This window comes from Cataglyphis hispanica, chromosome 16 (assembly GCF_021464435.1).
Source record: "Cataglyphis hispanica isolate Lineage 1 chromosome 16, ULB_Chis1_1.0, whole genome shotgun sequence".
NCBI classification, from domain to species: Eukaryota; Metazoa; Arthropoda; class Insecta; order Hymenoptera; family Formicidae; genus Cataglyphis; species Cataglyphis hispanica.
The window spans coordinates 3,270,752-3,290,888 of record NC_065969.1 but is presented as its reverse complement, the minus strand read 5'-3'; the positions used below and the strand labels follow the sequence as shown (position 1 = coordinate 3,290,888).

The following is a 20,137-nucleotide window of genomic DNA, read 5'->3' as shown; positions in this document are numbered from 1 at the left end:
GAACAATGAGAATAGTGCAAAATGTAGTTTAAAATTAAATCAAGTAAAACGATTAAATAAAAGTTGTTTGGAAAAATTTTTCAGGACTATTGACTGGACAGACGTTTCATCAATAGATTATTTAGATTGTTTTATAAAATTTTAAATCGACTAACAATTTTGCGGATTATTTTTTATTTTTGGAAAACGCTACGACCCCTGATAATACCAAGCGGGTCCATATCACAAAGACGTGAACGACGCGAGGCAATCGAGCGGTGAATGAGGTCATACTTCCGATAATTCTAGCAACCGGATCAGTCTGATCTAGTTGCGAGAATGCGGTCGGCATCTAAATAAGACACAATCGTACCGAACAATCGCATACCGTCGCTGCTATATGTCGTGCAAGACTTTCTAGTGTCTTGACCGGCCTTGCTAGGACTACCGGCAATCAAATCGACCAGAGCTAAGCCGGACAGTCTCTCAGCTCCGTTCAACAACCTGTTGCTATCTGGCGCCACGTGTTCGTTGCTGCGCGATATATCGTCTAGCTAGAATGTCAGTCTTGAACGTACTATTACCAGAAAGGTAGATTTTTTTTTGCAAAATAGAAGTACTTCATACTTGCAATTTTCAAAGATAGAGCCACACAACACACACACACACACACACACACACACACACACACACACACACACACACACACACACACACACACACACAAATATATATATAAATGTTTATTGCTGTACTTTTCATATACTTAATACATTTTTAATCAATTTCTTAAACGTCAGAGATTTTATTTACTTTAAAAAAAAATTTTTGTTTTAAATTTTGAGACACAATATTATTGATAGATCATGATATGATATAAAGAGTATAAGAAGTCACATAGAAATTGTATATATACATATATATACACGCTACGTATTTATAATTTACATGTCACCGACATCGATGTCAGATTTCGGTGACTTCTCAAAGTGATAGCATGGCAATTGTACAGATATATTTCGGAGAGTAAAAGATTGTGGAGATAATACGTTAATTATTATAAAGTACTGTTTTGTGATTGATATTGAATTTTATCGTACAAGGTAAGTTATTAAAAATAAAACATAAATACATATTTTTTTTCAACATAATTAAAATATGTGTATAACACAATTTAAACGGCCTCGAAAGTACGACACATAATAATGTTATTTTTTAAATTATTATTTTGAGAGTTAATACTTATTTTATGTCACTATATTTCTATTATTCCTTTTCTTTGTATCAAACGAACTTCGAAACGATTTCAAGCATGTATTATCATATTATATATTAAAATCATATATATCAAAAAAATAATATAAAGAGTTTGTTTAAGATTTAAAATTGTATTTTATTTATATTAGACTTTTATTATACGCAGTGTATATATGTGCAAGTTTTAGGAACGTTTAGTATCGTTCACACATTTTTTTCGTATAATAAGAAGCTATAATAAATATTCTTCAAAGTTATATTAAATTGATTGTTATATGATATATGTTATATATTACGAACGAACCAGCCAATAACAAATAGCAATTTTCATCATTAAAAAGAATTGTTTATGCCATAAATAATATGTACAAAATGTTCGTTAATTGTTCAAATCGCGTTTCATTTAATTTATTTATATAAGAGATGACATAGCTAAGAAAATTTAATAAATTTTATTATTGGTTGTTCGTTTATTTAGATTTAGATATGTTCTCCTTGAGAAGACACAAATAGTCGGCAGTATGTGATAAATATACACTGACCTATTACATACTTCTACAATGCGTGACGAAAACATTCGAACGTTCTCTCGCACGAATATTTAACAAATAAAAACTAAAATAATATTATAATTTTTAAAAGAATTTTATTATAGAAGAGTAAATATCAAAAATGTACATATATATCAAAATTAAACATAATTATTTCTTCTTGCTATAACGACGCGATAGAAAAATTTACGTGCTGCATTTTGTTTGTATTTGTCTTTTTCTAATAGAAAAAATAATTTTATAGATACGTAAAAACAAAAATTGGCATGGAATTCCTAAAATTATTATTAAGCATCGATATAATTATCGCTGCAATGGCTATCTCACATAAAATTTTGCCAACTAAGACACAAACTGCAGTTGATTATGATTTATCGAATAATGTAAAACCGATACATTATAATATCAAATTAATATTACCCATCAAAGAAGATATATTCCGCGGTGAATCAAATATCAGCATCGAGATTTATGAGAAAACGCAACACATAAAACTGCATTCAGTAAACTTGATTATTATCAAACCCACATTGATTAAAAATATACAAAAATCTGAGAATAATATCGAAAATTTGGTTTACAAACCAATAAGATATTCATATGTTCATAAGACGAACACTTACATTATGCATTTTAGCGATATAATATTACCTGGAAATTATTCTTTAAAAATGAATTTCCTTGGTAAAGTATCTAATGATACCGAAGGCATCTTTAGAACTTCCTATAAAAATGAACAAGGAAACACAATGTAAGTAAATATATTAAATTAAATATTAAAATATTAAGAATACACTTTATACTCATATAAACACTATTCACATATATATAATTATATTCTTTACAAATTATTTTCTCACAATTCAATCACAATTTTAATATTTAAAGCATGCTTTTTGTTATTTAACAGATGGTTATTTGCAACATATCTGCGGACAACTGGTGCGCGATATTTATTTCCATGTTGGGATGAGCCGAAATTAAAGGCTGAATTCACGATTTCCGTGAAACATCCTCAAAAGTACTCGGCTTTGTCAAATATGCCGATACGAGAAAAACACAACGCTGAAAATAACATGATATGGACACATTTTATTACCACTCCTCCAATGCCTTCTCATTTCATAGCGATCGCGATAATCGGTTATAATAATGATTACATCTTAAGTCATGAAATTGATAAGAATATTGTTTTCGATAAATTCAATGTCACAGTATGGTTCAGAGAAGAAATACAATATAAAAAATTTATATGCAAATTACTTCAACGTTTCATTGAATATTTGGAACATGATTGGAATATGCTAAGTTTGAAAATAATTCCGAAAGTAGATTATGTTACAATTCCGGATTTCCCGGAACAAGCTATAGCAACTTGGGGACTCGTCCTTTATAGGTAATATATAGAATAATATAAAAATCTTTCTCTTTCTTTTCTATAAATAGACGAAATATTATTGTTTCCTTTTAAATTTTATCAAAATTCTTAAATATGACACATATTTACATTAATTTAAATTTAATAAAATAGTTTATTTAATGTATGTGCTTTACAAATCGTTAACAAAAATTAAGTTTAAGATTTTTTAACAGATATTAATAATTTTTAGAGAAGCAGATTTTTTCTATGAACCACGCGAGGAAAAGAGCCAATTAAACTTGGAGTCTTTAATAACATACAACATATTAGATGAATCTCTTAGTGATGTGCCATCTTGGTTGAAGGAAGGACTTGCTAGTTTTGTTATCGCAGATATCATTGATAAGGTTGCTTTATATTCTCAGCTCTAATTCACATACACATTAAAAATATGCTTGTTACAATCGTTATAAAATATAAAATTCTTAAATTTTTTATATTTTTTAATTTGTTAGGGTTAAAATGCTAACTGTTTAATTTTTTATAAATTTTAAAATATAATTTTTAAGTTTAAAAAAAGAAAATCAATTAGAAAACGCTTACGTTTAAAGTTAAGATAATAAAAAAAAAAAATGCAATTATTTCTCTTTACTCTTCCTCTACTTTTTCTTTAAAATTTGACAACAATATTAACGAGAAATAATTACATACATTATATACATTTAATTTATTTAATATATAAGCTACTATATTTTTTTTACTTTACTGACACAAAATAAGAAAAATATAAATTTTTTTTAAATAAGAACAAGCAATTGTTTAAAATATATATTGTTAATGCAAGTATCTTCTTTTAATTAAATATTTATTTGATAAAATAAAATTTTATTTTACTTATAACATTTTTTGTCTTTAGACGATGGGAACAAATGTTCGGAAAATGGAATGGTTCATAGTCCAAAATCAACATGAATCTCTCCGTTTAAATTTTTATTTCAATAAGAATCTTTTACAAACCAGCAGGTCACTTGATGTTAATTCGCTTCCTTCTTTTCTTCGTTATAATAAAGGTAAGACTGAGTAAATGTAATTACATAATATACTATAAATTTTTTAATATAAATTTGCTAGGGAACAGGATCTGAAAAATAGGGTTTTACTATATAAAATATAAATAGAAATAAATGAAAAGAAAATGAACAACATGTAAAGAAAATTAATTTATAATATGTGTATGTGTGTTTATATAGATATAGTAATACATATATATATATATATATATATATATATATATATATATATATAATTAAAGTTAAAGAGCTAATTTTTCTATATAAAATCAGTTAAATTGATGAACTTATAAACATGCTAATAAAATTTTATGCTTAATGATATATTGTTTGATGTGAATTGTAGCATTTTCTGTATTGCGTATGCTGCAACATTTAATTACTGATGAGGCATTTCTACTAGGCACGAAGAAATATTTACAGAATAGAAAGTAAGTATAATTATTTTACGTATACATTTTAATACATCTTATAGATAATCAAATACAACATTAATTTTAAATTAAGTACATATGCGCTCTAATATCTTTATTTCTCCGAATTTTTTACTGGCTACTTTATCAAATTTTATTATAAAAATATAATTATTTCATCTAAAAAAAATAAAATTAATCATAAAATTTTCTTTACATTTTAATGTAACTTTTTTACTGTTCACAATAACATTATTCATATTTTTAATATCTTAAATATTATGTGTATAAATATGTATGAATATTAACTTTGTTTTCTCTTCCAATTTATTGCAATATTAATTCTTAATAATATTTATACAGTTTATCGATCTCATCTGAATTATTTTGGACATCTATGCAAAGTGCGCTTAAGATGAACGAAAATAAGACTAACTTAGTAGAAAAAATGAATGGTTGGACAAAAGATAACAGTTATCCTATACTAAAAGCAACATGCAATTTTGCCGATTATGTAGAGATGACACTAGAAAATTTCGACTCAATCGATGTTTCAACCAATGATTTATGGATACCTATAACCCATACTATACAGACAAATCCCGATTTTGACAAGACTTCGCTTCATGATGTCCAATGGGTAACATTTTCCAAAGACTTAAAAATAAGTTTTCGCGTATCTGGAAATTTCAACGAAAATGATTGGTTTATTATCAATTTACAACAAGTTGGTAAATATAAATCAATAAATTTATTATGATCCTATTTTTCACGTTTGAAGTTTATTTCACATAATTAAAATTTTATTTTATTGTACAATTTTATTCATATCTTTTTTATAATATTTAAGTAATTTAATTTAATATTTAATTTAATTTAAAATAATTATGTTACATTAAATAATATATTATTCTAAGTATGTAATATATATATATATATATATATATATATATATATATAATATTATTGAATATATACATATAATAATTTTATATGTTGAGTAAAATGTTATGAAATATTTAGCATTATTGCTTTTAAATTTATAGTGAGTTAAACTAACTTTTACTATGCCATATATGATGTAATGATTATTTGTAGCTTGTAATTAATTTAAATTTATATACAGAATTTTTCTAGAAGAGTGTTACATAGTGACAAATGTAAAATACTTCCATAACTAATAACAACAATTTACAATTTTTTTTATAAAAAATAATTTTTTATTATATCTAAGAAATTTAAATAGCATTCTTATTAATTTCTTTTTTATGCTAAATACAATAACGATCTTTTTAAATATTTTATCGTGTATAACAATACAATTTATCTATTATATGACAGGATACTATCGTGTCAATTATGATACTAAAAACTGGAAAAAAATTGCAAAATATTTAAATTCTACGGAATATACAAAAATACATGTTCTCAATCGTGCTCAAATCATCGATGACGCGTATCATTTCTTAATAACTAGAAAAATCAATTCTTCTGTGTTTTGGGAAATCACTAATTATCTATCACAAGAGACAAATTTTATAGCATGGTATCCTATGATCAAAGCTCTTGAACACATGTCGAGTGTTTTGCCACTGTCAGATAAAAGAGTTTATGATATCAAGGTAATCCTAAATTTTGTAAATAGGAATATTAAAATATTATTGAGGAAAGTTCTAGTAAATGCATTAATTTGTATATACGCACTCAAAGATACAATATTCCTTTTTCATATAAATAAAAGCTATAAGAATATTTAATATTATTATTATATTATTAAATGTATATTTTACATTATTTAATGATTTTTAGGAAAAAATGCAGATAACGTTGAACGGGCTTCTTCAGAATATAAAATACATCGAGGAATTTGAAACTTATCTTAATTTAACTTATCTTAATTGTTTAAGACAAGAAGCCACAAAATGGGCATGTATTTTCGATGAATCTAACTGCAAGATAGTAGCGGGTTCAAAACTGCAACAACATCTCACAAATCGTACAACAAATAAGTAATTTTTCTTATTATGATTCTTGGATAGAAAATAATTTTTCTTGCATCTTTCATGCGACATGACGCATATATTATTTGATCAAAACATATATATAAGACTGTAACCTAAACTTTTATAACAAGTTTTTATTTTCTTTTTCAATATTATAGACTTCTGCCAGGGTGGAAAGAATGGACATATTGTAATGGTTTGGCAATGTCGGGTATTAATATTTGGAACAATGTATTTGATATATACATAAATGAAACTGATAACAGATATCTAAGATTTCTGGCTTGCTCTGAAAATATTGCTATCATTCAAAAATATACGACGCTAATAACATTGGAAAATTGTAAAGGAATAATGAAAAATAAGAACTGTCTTAACAGTTTTCATTTTATTATTGCCAAGCATGCAAAGAATAGCCTAATGCTTGATTATATATTAGCATATTTTGAGAGAATAGTGCCAAGGTAATTATATCTTTTTTTCATATATTTATTCTGCTAATATCGTAAAAAGTTTTTATATTAACTGTAAACTTGTTATTTCGTATCTACAGACAAGCCACGGTTGCAATATTAATTGATATTATTAATCATGTGTATTCTACGGAACAACTTAATAAGGTAAATTTTCCAAACTATAATAAAAGCTTCAATTATTAATATTTTTCGATACTCATTTATTTTTGTATTGTATCATATCTGATATTTTATCTTAATTATATCAAAAATAATAAATTATATGTGAGATGTATCAGATATGAGAATATTGAAATAAAAAATTCCTTTTTAATGTGAGAAAATAAATTAATCATTTATAGAAAATATGGAATAATTTGTTTTAGGTACATCAATTCACGAAAAAATATTCGAAAGAACTAATTTGGAAAGTTGAACATAAAATTAAAATACGTTCATCTGAAATCAAAAATCAGATGAATCAGCTTAAGCTATTACACAATTAAGTGTCAGTGACCAGAAAAATAAACTAAATGAAAATTGATAATTTTAAATATTGTTTGTTAAACATTTACTTTTTATTTAGATATTCATATGCTTATATAATTTTTATTTAAAATTATATTGTATCCATCTACTGGTAATAATTTCTTTGCTTTTTTTTGAAATTTATTTCTTTATAATATCTTTAATATGATTTTTAATATAATTAATTTTAACACTCTTAGCAATTAATACTAAGAACAAACATTAACATTTATTATAATTAACATATTTGTATTAAATATTAACATTACTAATCTTTTAATACAAATTATTATTAATGTTAAAAATATAAATTTATAACACCAATATTAATATTATAATATTAATATTAGTTAATAATATAATAGTATTAATATTGTAATAGTAATATTATAATATTAATATTAATGTTTAGTTTTATGTATTTTTGCATATTAACAGTTATAATATTTATTATTTATTATATAAATTAAACCCTTAATACATTAATATTCTTAGATTTATAATAAATTCTGTGATACTATATATATTGTGTTATTATACATTTCTAGATATTTTCTATAATCAACATACCCACACATCCTTTAATATAAAATTTCTAAAAATTTAGATCTAAAACAATTGCAATACCTAATTGCAAAATATAAATAAATAATTTTAACAGATACAAGTAAAACATTTTTAATATAAAAATTCTTATTAAAAAGCATATATCTGTAAGATTTAAGAAATTACCATGCTTAGTTATTACGTCATTATTACGAACAAAAGTTAATTATATACAACAATAGTTAAATTGTTTTAACTTTATGTTTCAATGCATTTTAAATTCATAATTAGTTTTGATTATGACGTATTTTTGTTTATATCATATTGTGTCTCGGCAGCACAATGTAATAAGAATTTTTTTTCTATTTTTGGTTTATATGCCTATCAATAATGTAACTGCCATTCTCTTTTCACTGCTAAAAAAACTAGATAAATATATATATAAGAACACTTAGCAAAATATTTTTACGGATATGAAATATAAACGGATCGTAACATTAAAATTTGATAAAAGATTTTGCTCCAACATATACTACCGTGCCAATTGCAAATTGATTTATAAAAAATAATATATTATAATATGGAGGCTATGTAGGATACAAAGCAAAAATATGCTCGACGAAATTTATAATTAATGATTAAATTTTAAATTGAAAAAGCTATTGTTATTTAAAAATTATTTAAAAGTCTATAAAAATTATGGCTTGCAAAAATTTATGAAATTTATAGTTTGCAGTTTTGTCATTGCATCAACGATATAGAACCAAAATATATTAACAGTTTTGAATGTTTCGCACTAAAATTTTGTAAAAGCTATACAACATATCGATTAGCAAGACATCTATGTACAATTGTAAAAGTTGTTTATATAAGACAACACAGAACACATATATATTTATTTTGGACACCGACATTGATGTTAGTTTTCAGTGACCTCTCAAAGTGATAAGACGGCAAACGAACATATATTCTTCTTCGACATTAAAAAGCTGTGGAAATAATGTGTTAATCACTGCTTTAATACAGCTAATATTAATTGTTACAAAGATTTGTTTTTTAATCACACACTTTTAATATACAAGGTGAGTTATCAGAAATAAAAAAATATGCATAGTTAAATACATATTATTTTCTTTTAAAATAAGAAAACTATACAAAACATAATTTTAATGATCTTTCTAAGTATGAGCGCACAGCTTTCATCTTTCTCAAAATTATTCTTTGAAAGCTATTAATCTATTGACATAATTAATACTTTTTCTTATGTTATTATATATTTATTCTAGTCTTATATATATAATTTTATTCTTTTTGAATTTTAATGTGAAAACGATTTCAAGAATGTATTGATAAATATTCTCCAAGGTTATATTAAGTAGGGTATACTGAGTTAACAAATAACAAATGTCAATTTTTATCTTTATAAAAAAGATTTATCATAAGAAATATGAACAAAATATTTGTTAGCGTTTAAATAGCAAATTTGCATCTCGTATATATAAAATATTTTAATGAAAAATTAATAAATCTTTGACTTACGATTATTTATTCATTTAGATACTCTGCTTGAAAGAAAATAATAAATAAGTGATAAATAAGTTTCGAGCATCTTCTTGAGTTTCGAGCAGCACCTTGATAAATACATGTCGATCTATTATATATACATACATATTTTTAAATAGGACTTATAATTCGAAAGTAAACGGACGCTTTCGAATCAAACGTTATATTATGATTTTCAAAATACTTTTATCGCAATAATAATATGTTTCAATAATTTTTATTATAATAGTAATATAAATATCAGAATTTTGTATAAAAATCTCTTGACTACATAATCATTTTTCAATCTGTTTCCGTTTCTTTTTTTTTATAACAAACTAATCATGCGGATGAAACATTTGTTTTTCTTTTCTAATAGAAAAAATGTTTTTGCAGATATCGAGAACAAAAATTGGCATGGCGTTATTAAAATTGCTATTAAGTCTTAGTATAATCATCGTCGTAATAGCTGTCTCTATAAATAAAAATAAGAAAAAAAACTTGTCTGCTATTAATTACCGTTTATCAAATAATGTAAAACCGATACATTATAACATTGAGCTTATACTAAATATTGAAGAAGGTATATATCGCGGTAAATCAAACATCAACATCACAATTAATAAAGAAATACAGTACATAGAATTGCATTCATCGAACTTGGCTATTACCGAAAGTACATTGATTAATGAAGATGTACGAGAGTCTAAGAACGAAAAATTTGTCTATAAACCAACGCAGTATTCATATATTCAGGAGATAAATCTTGTCCTTATTCACTTTAGTAATAAATTATTGCCCGGAAATTATACCTTAAACATAGAATTCTTCGCTGAAACAATTGATAATGTCGAAGGTGTCTTTAGAACTTCCTACACCAATAAAAATGGAGATAAAATGTAAGTAATTATTAGGGAGACATTTTTATACTTATAATACAAAATTATAATACATAATACACAAACAATGTTTTTATTACTATTCTTTACAAATCATTTTTATTGTAGTCATGCCCAAGACTTTGTATCATTACTGTATAAGATTTAATCAGATTTAACTTACAATCACATAATTAACTTTTAAATGATAAGCAACATTTTATTTGATTTTTTATATATAAGTTTTTTACATAAATAATTAAAATGACAATTAATATACAATAATACATAATAATTAATATTTACATACATAATAATTAACATCTTTAAAATCTTATTATCATGTTTCTTTTTAAAATGTGGCAGGTGGTTGATCGCAACACATATGGAGGCAACTGGAACACGGCAATTATTTCCATGTTGGGACGAACCGGAATTAAAGGCTCGCTTTACCATTTCCGTAAAGCATTCGATGAAGTATAAAGTTTTGTCAAATATGCCGGTGCAAGAGAAGCAAATAGTTGAAAGTAACATGATGTGGACACACTTTAATACCACCCCTATAATGTCTTCTAATCTCGTGGCGATAGTGGCGATAGATTTTACGAGCACGTCCGACGATGGGAAGGTTAAAATATGGCATAGAGAAAAAGCATCACGTGCATTGTATACATATATTTTTACTGATTTAATCACGACAATTTTGGAAAATGAATGGTGTACGATAACTTTGAAAACGGTTCCAAAGGTGGATTATGTTGCAATCCCAGATTTCCCAGAAGAGGCTGTAGTAACTTGGGGACTCGTTCTTTATAGGTAATACATATAATTAAAAAATAATTCACAAAAGAACAATATTATTTCAATTTACATTTTAAAATTAAAAAATATACATATTTTCATGTCTTTCGCAATATAAGAATGTCTTAACAAATAGTATTATGCATTAATTAGGTATTAATTATTTTTAGAGAAACAAATATCAACGATAAACTATCATTATTAGACATGACACATGAAAAAATGGAGGCGTCACGTTTAATAGCATATAATGTGGCACAGGAATCTCTCAAAAATATATCATCTTGGTTAAATAAGGGGCTTGCTCGATTCTTAGAAATCTATGCCATTCATAAGGTTGTTTTTTATCCTTAGCGCTAGATTATTTACGTAAATGAAATACTGGTTATAATTGTCATAATATAACAAATTCTTAATTCTTTTTTATTTGTCAGAGCTAGCAAATAGCTCGATAGTCTCAATTTTTTATAAAATTTTAACCATAAAAGAAAAAGAAATTCTCAGCCAGAAAATGGCATGTTAAAAAATAATATAGAAAAAATTCTATTTTTCTTTTTTTAAGATATATCAATATTATATCTAAATTATATACACATATCATTTTAGATATAACTTACTTACACATAAAACATAACAAAATTTTTTTTTTAATGAAATAACACGATCTAATATTGCTAATGCCTAACAACTCCTTTTGATCGAGTATTTATTTAACACATTAAAATCTGTCTCTTTAGAATTTTCAATTTTATCAAATGATGGATATGCTAGTGGTCCAATTACAACACGAATCTTTCCGTTTAAACTCCTATTTCAATGAAAGTACCGTACAAATCACCAATTCTAAAATCAATTCTCTTTCCTTTTCTTTGCAATACAAAGGTAAGATTGGATAAGTGTAATTAAACAATTGTTCATAAATTCTGGAATATAAATGTGATAAAAAATTGCAAACATGAGTAAATTTAAATATATGTATATTTACTGTCTAATACATTATGTTTGCTAAAGAACAGAATGTAAGAAAAAGAAATTTTAGTATGCTACATATTACACCCACATATACAAAGAGAGAAAGAGAGAATAATGTGTGTATGTGTGTGTGTATTACATGTATAGTTAAAGAAATATAATTTTTCTTTATAAAATCAGTTTCAAATTCATGAATTTATGAACGCTTTATTAAATAAATTTTTTTTAAACCTTCTTAATTATATACATTGTGTAATATGAATCGTAGCATTCTCTATATTGCGTATGTTGCAATATCTACTTACTGAGAAGGTGTTTCAAGATGGTATCAAAAAGTATTTACATACGAAGTGAGTATAATTATTTTAATTAATAAATGTATATCATACAAAATTAAATATACTATTATAGTAATATAAATATGTGTATGCACACATATTTAACAATTAAATTGTACATATGTATGTATGTATGTGTTAGTAAAAATATATATAAGTATTGAATTTAACTTTTCTAATAATAATTTATTACACAGTGTATTGTTACAGTATGTATGTATATGTATATTAATTTTTAATAAATTTTATATAAATTTAATAAATTTTAGTGCGTGCATTCGTCAGACAACACTTAACGATTTTTGGATCGCTATGCAAGATGCTCTTGATAAATCGTATTATGATCTCGAAGATAATTTAATGAAAAGAATGAATGGTTGGATGAAACTTAAAAGTTATCCTATAATAACAATAATGCGCTATTATAGTCATACAAATATACAGCTAGAAAATATTGCAATCGATAATGATTTATGGGTACCTATAACTTACACTACACAGGACGAGCTTAATTTTAACAATACTTCGCTTTATAATGTCGAATGGTTACAATTTACGCCGGAAAAATCATATGTTGAAATATCTGAAAATGCCAGAGAAACTGGTTGGATTATATTGAATTTACAGCAAGCTGGTAAATATTAATCGAAAAATATATTATGATAAATATCTTATATTTATTTCACATAATTAAATTTTTTTTATTTTACAGTTTATTTTATCTCTTTGTACTACTCTTTGTCTCTTTGCAAATTTAAAATAATTATGTTTGACATATATATAAATATAATAATTACGCGTTGCAGTAAATATGTAATAATAATTTAATAATGTATAATAATTTTATTATGTAAAATATTATATGAAGTATTCAGTTTATTATTATTGAACTAACAATGAATTAAATTCCACTGTGCATGAATGATCTAGTAAAATCAATTAAATTTATGTAGAAAAATTGTTAGATAATTTTATTCTAGAGAGTATAACATAATGACAAATGCAATTCTAATAATAACAGTTTACACTTAAAAAATAAAGTTTTATTATATCTAATAAATTAAAAAAATTTAAAGCATTCTTTGTAATTTACGTTAAATACAATATTGATCTTTTATAAATGCTTCATTATGTATAATAGTAATAAAACTTATTTATTATACTTTAGGATACTATCGTGTCAATTATGATATTCATAATTGGAAAACAATTATAACGTACCTAAACTCTATGGAATATACAAATATTCATGTTCTCAATCGAGCTCAAATCATCGATGACGCGTATTATTTCCTAACGATTAAGCGATTCGATTCTTCTCTATTTTGGCAACTTACGAAATATTTGTCACGAGAGACTGATTATGTAGCATGGTATCCTATGATCAAAGCGCTTGAGCACATGTCGAAAGTTTTTCCGATATCAGATGGAAGAGTTTATAATATCAAGGTAATAATAAAAATATTGTATATTAATAGCTTCATATAAAATACATTGACTTTATATAACTATTTTTAGATATTTTCCAAAAAAGATAATAGAAAAAATTCAGTTATGTTCTTTTTTTGTTATAATTTTATTTGACTAAAAGATATAAAATTTAAAAGCGGAAATTTCTCATTATTATATAGGAAAAAATTTTAGTAAAAATATATAATTGTATACACTATATATCCTTTTTTATATAAATAACAACTCATAATTTTTAGATAAATATAAAGGAGATACTGAACAACCTTCTTCGGAACATAGGATACGAAGAATCTAATAAAAATTATCTTACTAATTGTCTAAAACAAGAAGCCGCAAAATGGGCATGTGTTCTTGATGAACCCGAATGCAAAACAATAGCAGGTTCAAAACTGCAACAGCATCTCGCAAATCGTACAACAAATAAGTAATTTTTTTATTATATATAATTCTTGAATAGAAAGTAACATTTTTCTTGCATCTTTCATGCAACATAATGCATATGTTATTTGATCAATATATATATATATATATATATATATATATATATATATATATATATATATAAGTCTGTAAACTAAACTTTTATAACAAATTTTTATTTTCTTTTTCAATTAAGACTTCTGCCATGGTGGAAAGAATGGACATATTGCAATGGTTTGATGACGGATAATAGTATTTGGAATGATGTATTTGATATATACATAAAAGAATCTGATAATAAATATCTAAAATTTCTGGCTTGCTCTGGAAATATTGCTATCATTCAAAACTATACGTTGCTAATGGCAATGAAAGATGATAATATAACAACAAAAAATAGGGATCATATTAACAGTTTTCATTTTATTATTGCCAAACATGCCAAGAATGAGATAATGCTTGATTATATATTAGCGAATTTTGAGAAAATAAGACCAAGGTAATTATATCTTTGTTCATGTATGTATATTCTTGCAATAATACAAAAATTAAAATATCATGAGTTTTTTACAAGTAATTGTAAACCTACTGTTTTATATCTATAGACAATCCACTACAAACGCAATATTAGTTGATCTTATAAATAATGTGTATACTAGGAAACAACTTGATAAGGTAAATTTTTATAATATTATCTTGAATTATATATATATATATATATTTGATATTTATACATATACATGATTATATGTGTCCAAATAGGCAATTGCGTACACACTTATGTGTATAAATTAATATATGTATTAAATTAATTATGTCAAAAATGTAAAATTATGACGCAACAGATAGTATTATTAAAATTATTATTTAAGATGTAAAAATAAATTACTTATTTTCGGGGAAAATATAGAATTAATATCATCTGTTTTAGATACTCCAATTTGCAGAAAGTCACGAAAAAAATTCATTTTTAACGTTTTGTGTTGAAGAAAAGATAAAAAAACGCTTAAATGAAATCGAAAACCAGACTAAGTATCTTGTAAACCTTTCAGATTTAAAAGTAAGCAAGAATTACTAAAATATCTGAATCAATGGAAGATGATATTATTTAATTGTGCATATCTATATTTCGGTTGAAGAGTGGAGAGCTAAATACGATTTACGTTTATTTATTTTTAATTTTGTTTTATTAATCTATTGTTTAGTATCTTATTTTTGTTATTATTTTTTAATCTATATTAATTTTATTTTATTTTAACCTGATTTTTTTAAATATTATGTTTCAAGTAATTAATTTTAATATATCTTTACTTATTAATATTAATATTAAATTATATTAAATTAAATTATTCAGTAATATCTAATAATAATTTGTATTACGCTAATTAATATTATATAAATAATAGAAATATTTATATTGCTTAATAGCATAATATAAATAATTTGAATTACATTTTAATATATATTTAATATTAACATTCATTATTCAAATTTATTATTAATTGTAATAGTAAAAAAAAATATGTAGGTAAGCAGAGGAATGTATTGAGAACGAGATGACGAAGTAACTCAGTGACAGATTAGCTGCTTATTAAGAAGATTCTAAATCCTAATCGCGAGAACGCCGTTTTTTCCCTCTGCTCATGAAGGGCATAATAATAAATATTATTATGCCCTACATAATCCTATATAATATAATAATAAATTAATATTAATATTAATTTGTATTTTAACATGTTATTGATATTTCCGATTTTAATATTAATAATAGAAATATTAATAATAAACAAAAATTAATATTGTTAATATTATATAGAACAACATAGTTTAATTATATAATATAATTTAATATTGTAAATATTCATAATTTATTTTTATATATTAATTGTTTTAATATTTATTATTATTTAATATTTTAATTATATACTTATAAGATATTTGCATCATTCGATTCAAATTTTAAATTCTATGATATTATTTTACACTCTATATTTCTAGACAGTTTCTGTAAAATACGCAACTTATTATTTTTAACAAGTTTATTTATATTAATGTAACTACAATTGCGCTAAATAAATAAAATTTTTATTATGAAGAACTGCATTTTTAACTAATATAATTATTAATAGTAATGATTAATAATATATAATATAATATATTTATTTCTTTATATTTTTCAGAATTTTGTAAAAGTTTAGATTTTTAAACATCGATTAATGGATAAATAAATATAAATATATGCAAACAATTGTACAGCATAATACAAATTATTATTAGATATTACTAAATAATTTAATTTAATATAATTTAATATTAATATCAATAAGTAAAGATATATTAAAATTAATTACTTGAAACATAATATTTAAAAAATCAGATTAAAATAAAAGAAAAATAGATGATTAAATGTAATCAAAACATCGTTATGCCATTTCCATAATTAATTATATTTTTACCTTGACGATGAAATTTCCATAAGTACTTCTCTATATGAATTCTCTATCTAAATTCTCTATTCATTACTCGCATCGCTAAGTTATCATTATCAGTTATCATCGTTATATAAGCTCTCTTGTAGAGCTACCATTTAAATTCTTTTATTCTTTTATCTTTACAGAATAATTGCTTTCGTAGAAATAATTCCTTGATTTGTAGGCACTTCTTTGCATATCATTTTAGCTACCCTACGTCGCTGATCTTACCCGCCGTCGTAAGTTATCATTATTAACCCTTTTTAACTTTTTCTCATAAAATTACCGCGAAAGTCATCATCGGCATCTTCCGAATAGACCATCGCGAACCTTTCACTCGTTCGGTTTTTGCGTCGCCCCCGCCATAAAATACTTTGTTGAGTCATAATGACGACGAAAAATCCTAGCGAGCTTCATCTTTACTTTACGGAGATCACTCCGCCCTTCTCACGAAGAAAGGCGAAGAAACGTTCCGTCCTAGAGCGAGGTCCGGCGCGTCCGACAATTAAATCTTTTTAATCGCTCAGCGTAATTGCCGCGGATTAGAGATGCCGTCCATCCACTGACGGGCTGCGGTCCTTGATTATCGCCGATGGTCAGAGAAAATAACAGTGAACTAAAGAGAGACCAAGAGACGGGCAAATATCGAAGAGAACGGACGAGAGGAAGAGGGAGGAAGGAGGGAGGGAGGGAGCCGTTTTCTTGCTCATCGAGAGAAGCCGCCGGTGGTGGACCGGATCGGTGTTTGGCATCCGAAGTGCGTCTTAACGGAGGGGAATACTTAGAGGAATACGTCTCCCGGTGATTATTGGCCGTGATAATGATCGAGTCGCTGCGAGTTGTCTATGGCGTGATTGCAGGTCGCGCCGTTGATCCTTAGGCCATGCGCGTTGCGAGGGTGGTTATTAAGAGCGACCGGTTCCATCTCGAGAAGGGACCGGATTTAGAAGAGAAGCGCAAAGGTCGGTTCGATTTTGAGATGCATCACTGAATCTATGCGAAAAACGAATCGGAAAAAAATCGGGAACACTGAAATCATCGATTCTGACAATTCTAAACTTTTGCAAAATTGGATCGAACATCCAATGTTATATTTGGATGAAACGGACGATATGCAAAAATTAATCAATAAAACTTTATTACATTAGGGGACCTTGCTCCTTGTAAAATTGTAAAAGCGCAGGAGTAAATTTATTAGCTTTAACATCTTCTATTTCTTTTATTGACTTGATTTCTTCCTCTTTTTCTATTTCATGAGTTAAAATTTTTGTTTTTCAATCTCCTTTGTTAAAATTGTTTCTAAAATTAAAAAATCGATTCTTTTTGTGACATACATATATACATATACATGTATTTGTTTTTAATTTATCAGATTTTCTTAAATAGCACTTGTGTTACAAGAAATTTTTCTACAAGTAGTGAATCTTTTTAAAAAATTAACAGATGTTTTATATATTTCATTATATAAATATTTATTTATATTATCAAATAGATAATGAAAAAATATATGTATCTTACTTTTATTATTTTTTTCAAATTTTTTTTATCTTGAAATATATCGTTTCTACTACTCAGTGATGATTTCGAGAGTGCCCATATTCTTTATTTTGACGTGGATACTTAGCTCGACGTATTTACCCTCGAGAGACAAAGTAATGAGCCTGCAATTAGGCGAGAACGATTAAAACAGGGCCTTAATTGGCTATAGTGAAACCTCCCAAGAGAGATTTGCGCTCTTCATCCCTCCTCGCGCGTTTGTCTCTCTCTCTCTCTCTCTCTCTCGCTGCTTCTCTCTTTCTTTCTTTCTCTATTCTCCTCGCTTCTTCTCACCAACCTCGTATAAGCGGCTAACGCTGAACGATAAATCATGTTAACTCACGTAAGTAGTAACTAGTAACCGATTCGCGTTTGTACAACTCTCGTGAGATATTGGCTATTACGTGGAGTTATGGCGAGGATGTGCGACCGATTTCCAACCGTTAACTAGAAGTCGCGAATGATCCTAGATAGTCTCGCAAGCATATCGGGAGTATATTTTGCAAAATACTTACAAAGTTATATTATAAAAAGGCGACCGAATTAATATAGAGTAAAAAAATATCTTTAATATTTAATAATGTCAATAAATTTTTAACAAAAATTTGATGTCGAAAATTGCTGACAGAATATAATGGCAGAGTGGCTGTATCTTTTATCATACATAAAATATGGAAAAAATTTTCGTCTCTCTATCTATTGTTTTTCTTTTACAAGCGTGTCTGGTTATTGATCAACGGTTAGACATGCCCCAACCAGATTCATGCAAATATTTTCGAGCAAATGCCTATAATAATCTCGAGCTTTCCGGTTAGACAATTCCTTTCACTCCGTATTTTTTTGCATAAAATTGTGCTCGATATTTTCTGTCACGCGAAGTTGTAATAATACCATGGGCTATAAAATCTTAAAGACTGTATTTAAATATAAATAAATTAACATTTTTTTCTAGGAAATACTAACATCTCATCTATTCCGTACGTAACACACGTGACGCACAAAACAAGAACACGTAAATGAAACTTTTATACATTTATAAAGACATAATTTAAATTTTATTGTCTCGTTCGACTATCTAAATTTAAATCTCTTACATAGTTTTGCTTCTGTCATAATCTTTAGTCGATTCCGTTACTTTGGCATTCTATTATGTGAGTGCTAATAACATAGCGTGTAGGTGTCCACCGTTCTATCTCTCTCTCTCTCTTTCTCTTTCTCATCTTCACCTACCACAAAATATTCTTAAATAGCTACGAGAATAACAACGTCGGCTAACGCAATAATTTACGACCGACTAAAGTACCGCGAAGCGCTTTTATGCGAAGTAGGAAAGAGCGCCAGGCGACTCTCTCGCAGAGGAGATAGAATAGGGGGTCTCGTAAATTACGCGCGTTTCGTCGCATTTTATTCGCGTCCCGTAAGAGTCGTGTCTCTGGGCAGGCCCTCGGGTTCAATCCCAGGTCGGTGATTATGAATTTCTGGGTCCGAATGATGGCGAGCCAGGACCGGCTTAGGGCACGTCCCTGCGCGCCGTCCTTTTGCCA

At 26.1% G+C, this 20,137-nt stretch overlaps 2 protein-coding genes across 2 annotated transcripts in view; both read left to right on the top strand.

Moving 5' to 3' along the window:
- Nucleotides 1-20,137, top strand: part of LOC126855512 (uncharacterized) — a 179,140-nt gene that overhangs the window by 106,712 nt on the left and 52,291 nt on the right. The gene's annotated exons all lie outside the window — the stretch shown is intronic.
- Nucleotides 384-16,250, top strand: LOC126855717 (uncharacterized). Its single transcript, XM_050603581.1, has 25 exons — nucleotides 384-570; nucleotides 843-1,082; nucleotides 2,032-2,538; nucleotides 2,698-3,183; nucleotides 3,398-3,554; nucleotides 4,064-4,217; nucleotides 4,564-4,648; nucleotides 4,994-5,361; nucleotides 5,972-6,252; nucleotides 6,440-6,639; nucleotides 6,792-7,097; nucleotides 7,187-7,253; nucleotides 7,475-7,582; nucleotides 10,101-10,603; nucleotides 10,949-11,398; nucleotides 11,554-11,719; nucleotides 12,121-12,265; nucleotides 12,624-12,705; nucleotides 12,963-13,327; nucleotides 13,862-14,142; nucleotides 14,403-14,590; nucleotides 14,783-15,085; nucleotides 15,192-15,261; nucleotides 15,518-15,646; nucleotides 16,115-16,250. The coding sequence occupies exons 3-25, from the start codon at nucleotides 2,054-2,056 to the stop codon at nucleotides 16,133-16,135; spliced, it is 5,400 nt and encodes a 1,799-aa protein (XP_050459538.1). The 5' UTR covers nucleotides 384-570; nucleotides 843-1,082; nucleotides 2,032-2,053; the 3' UTR covers nucleotides 16,136-16,250.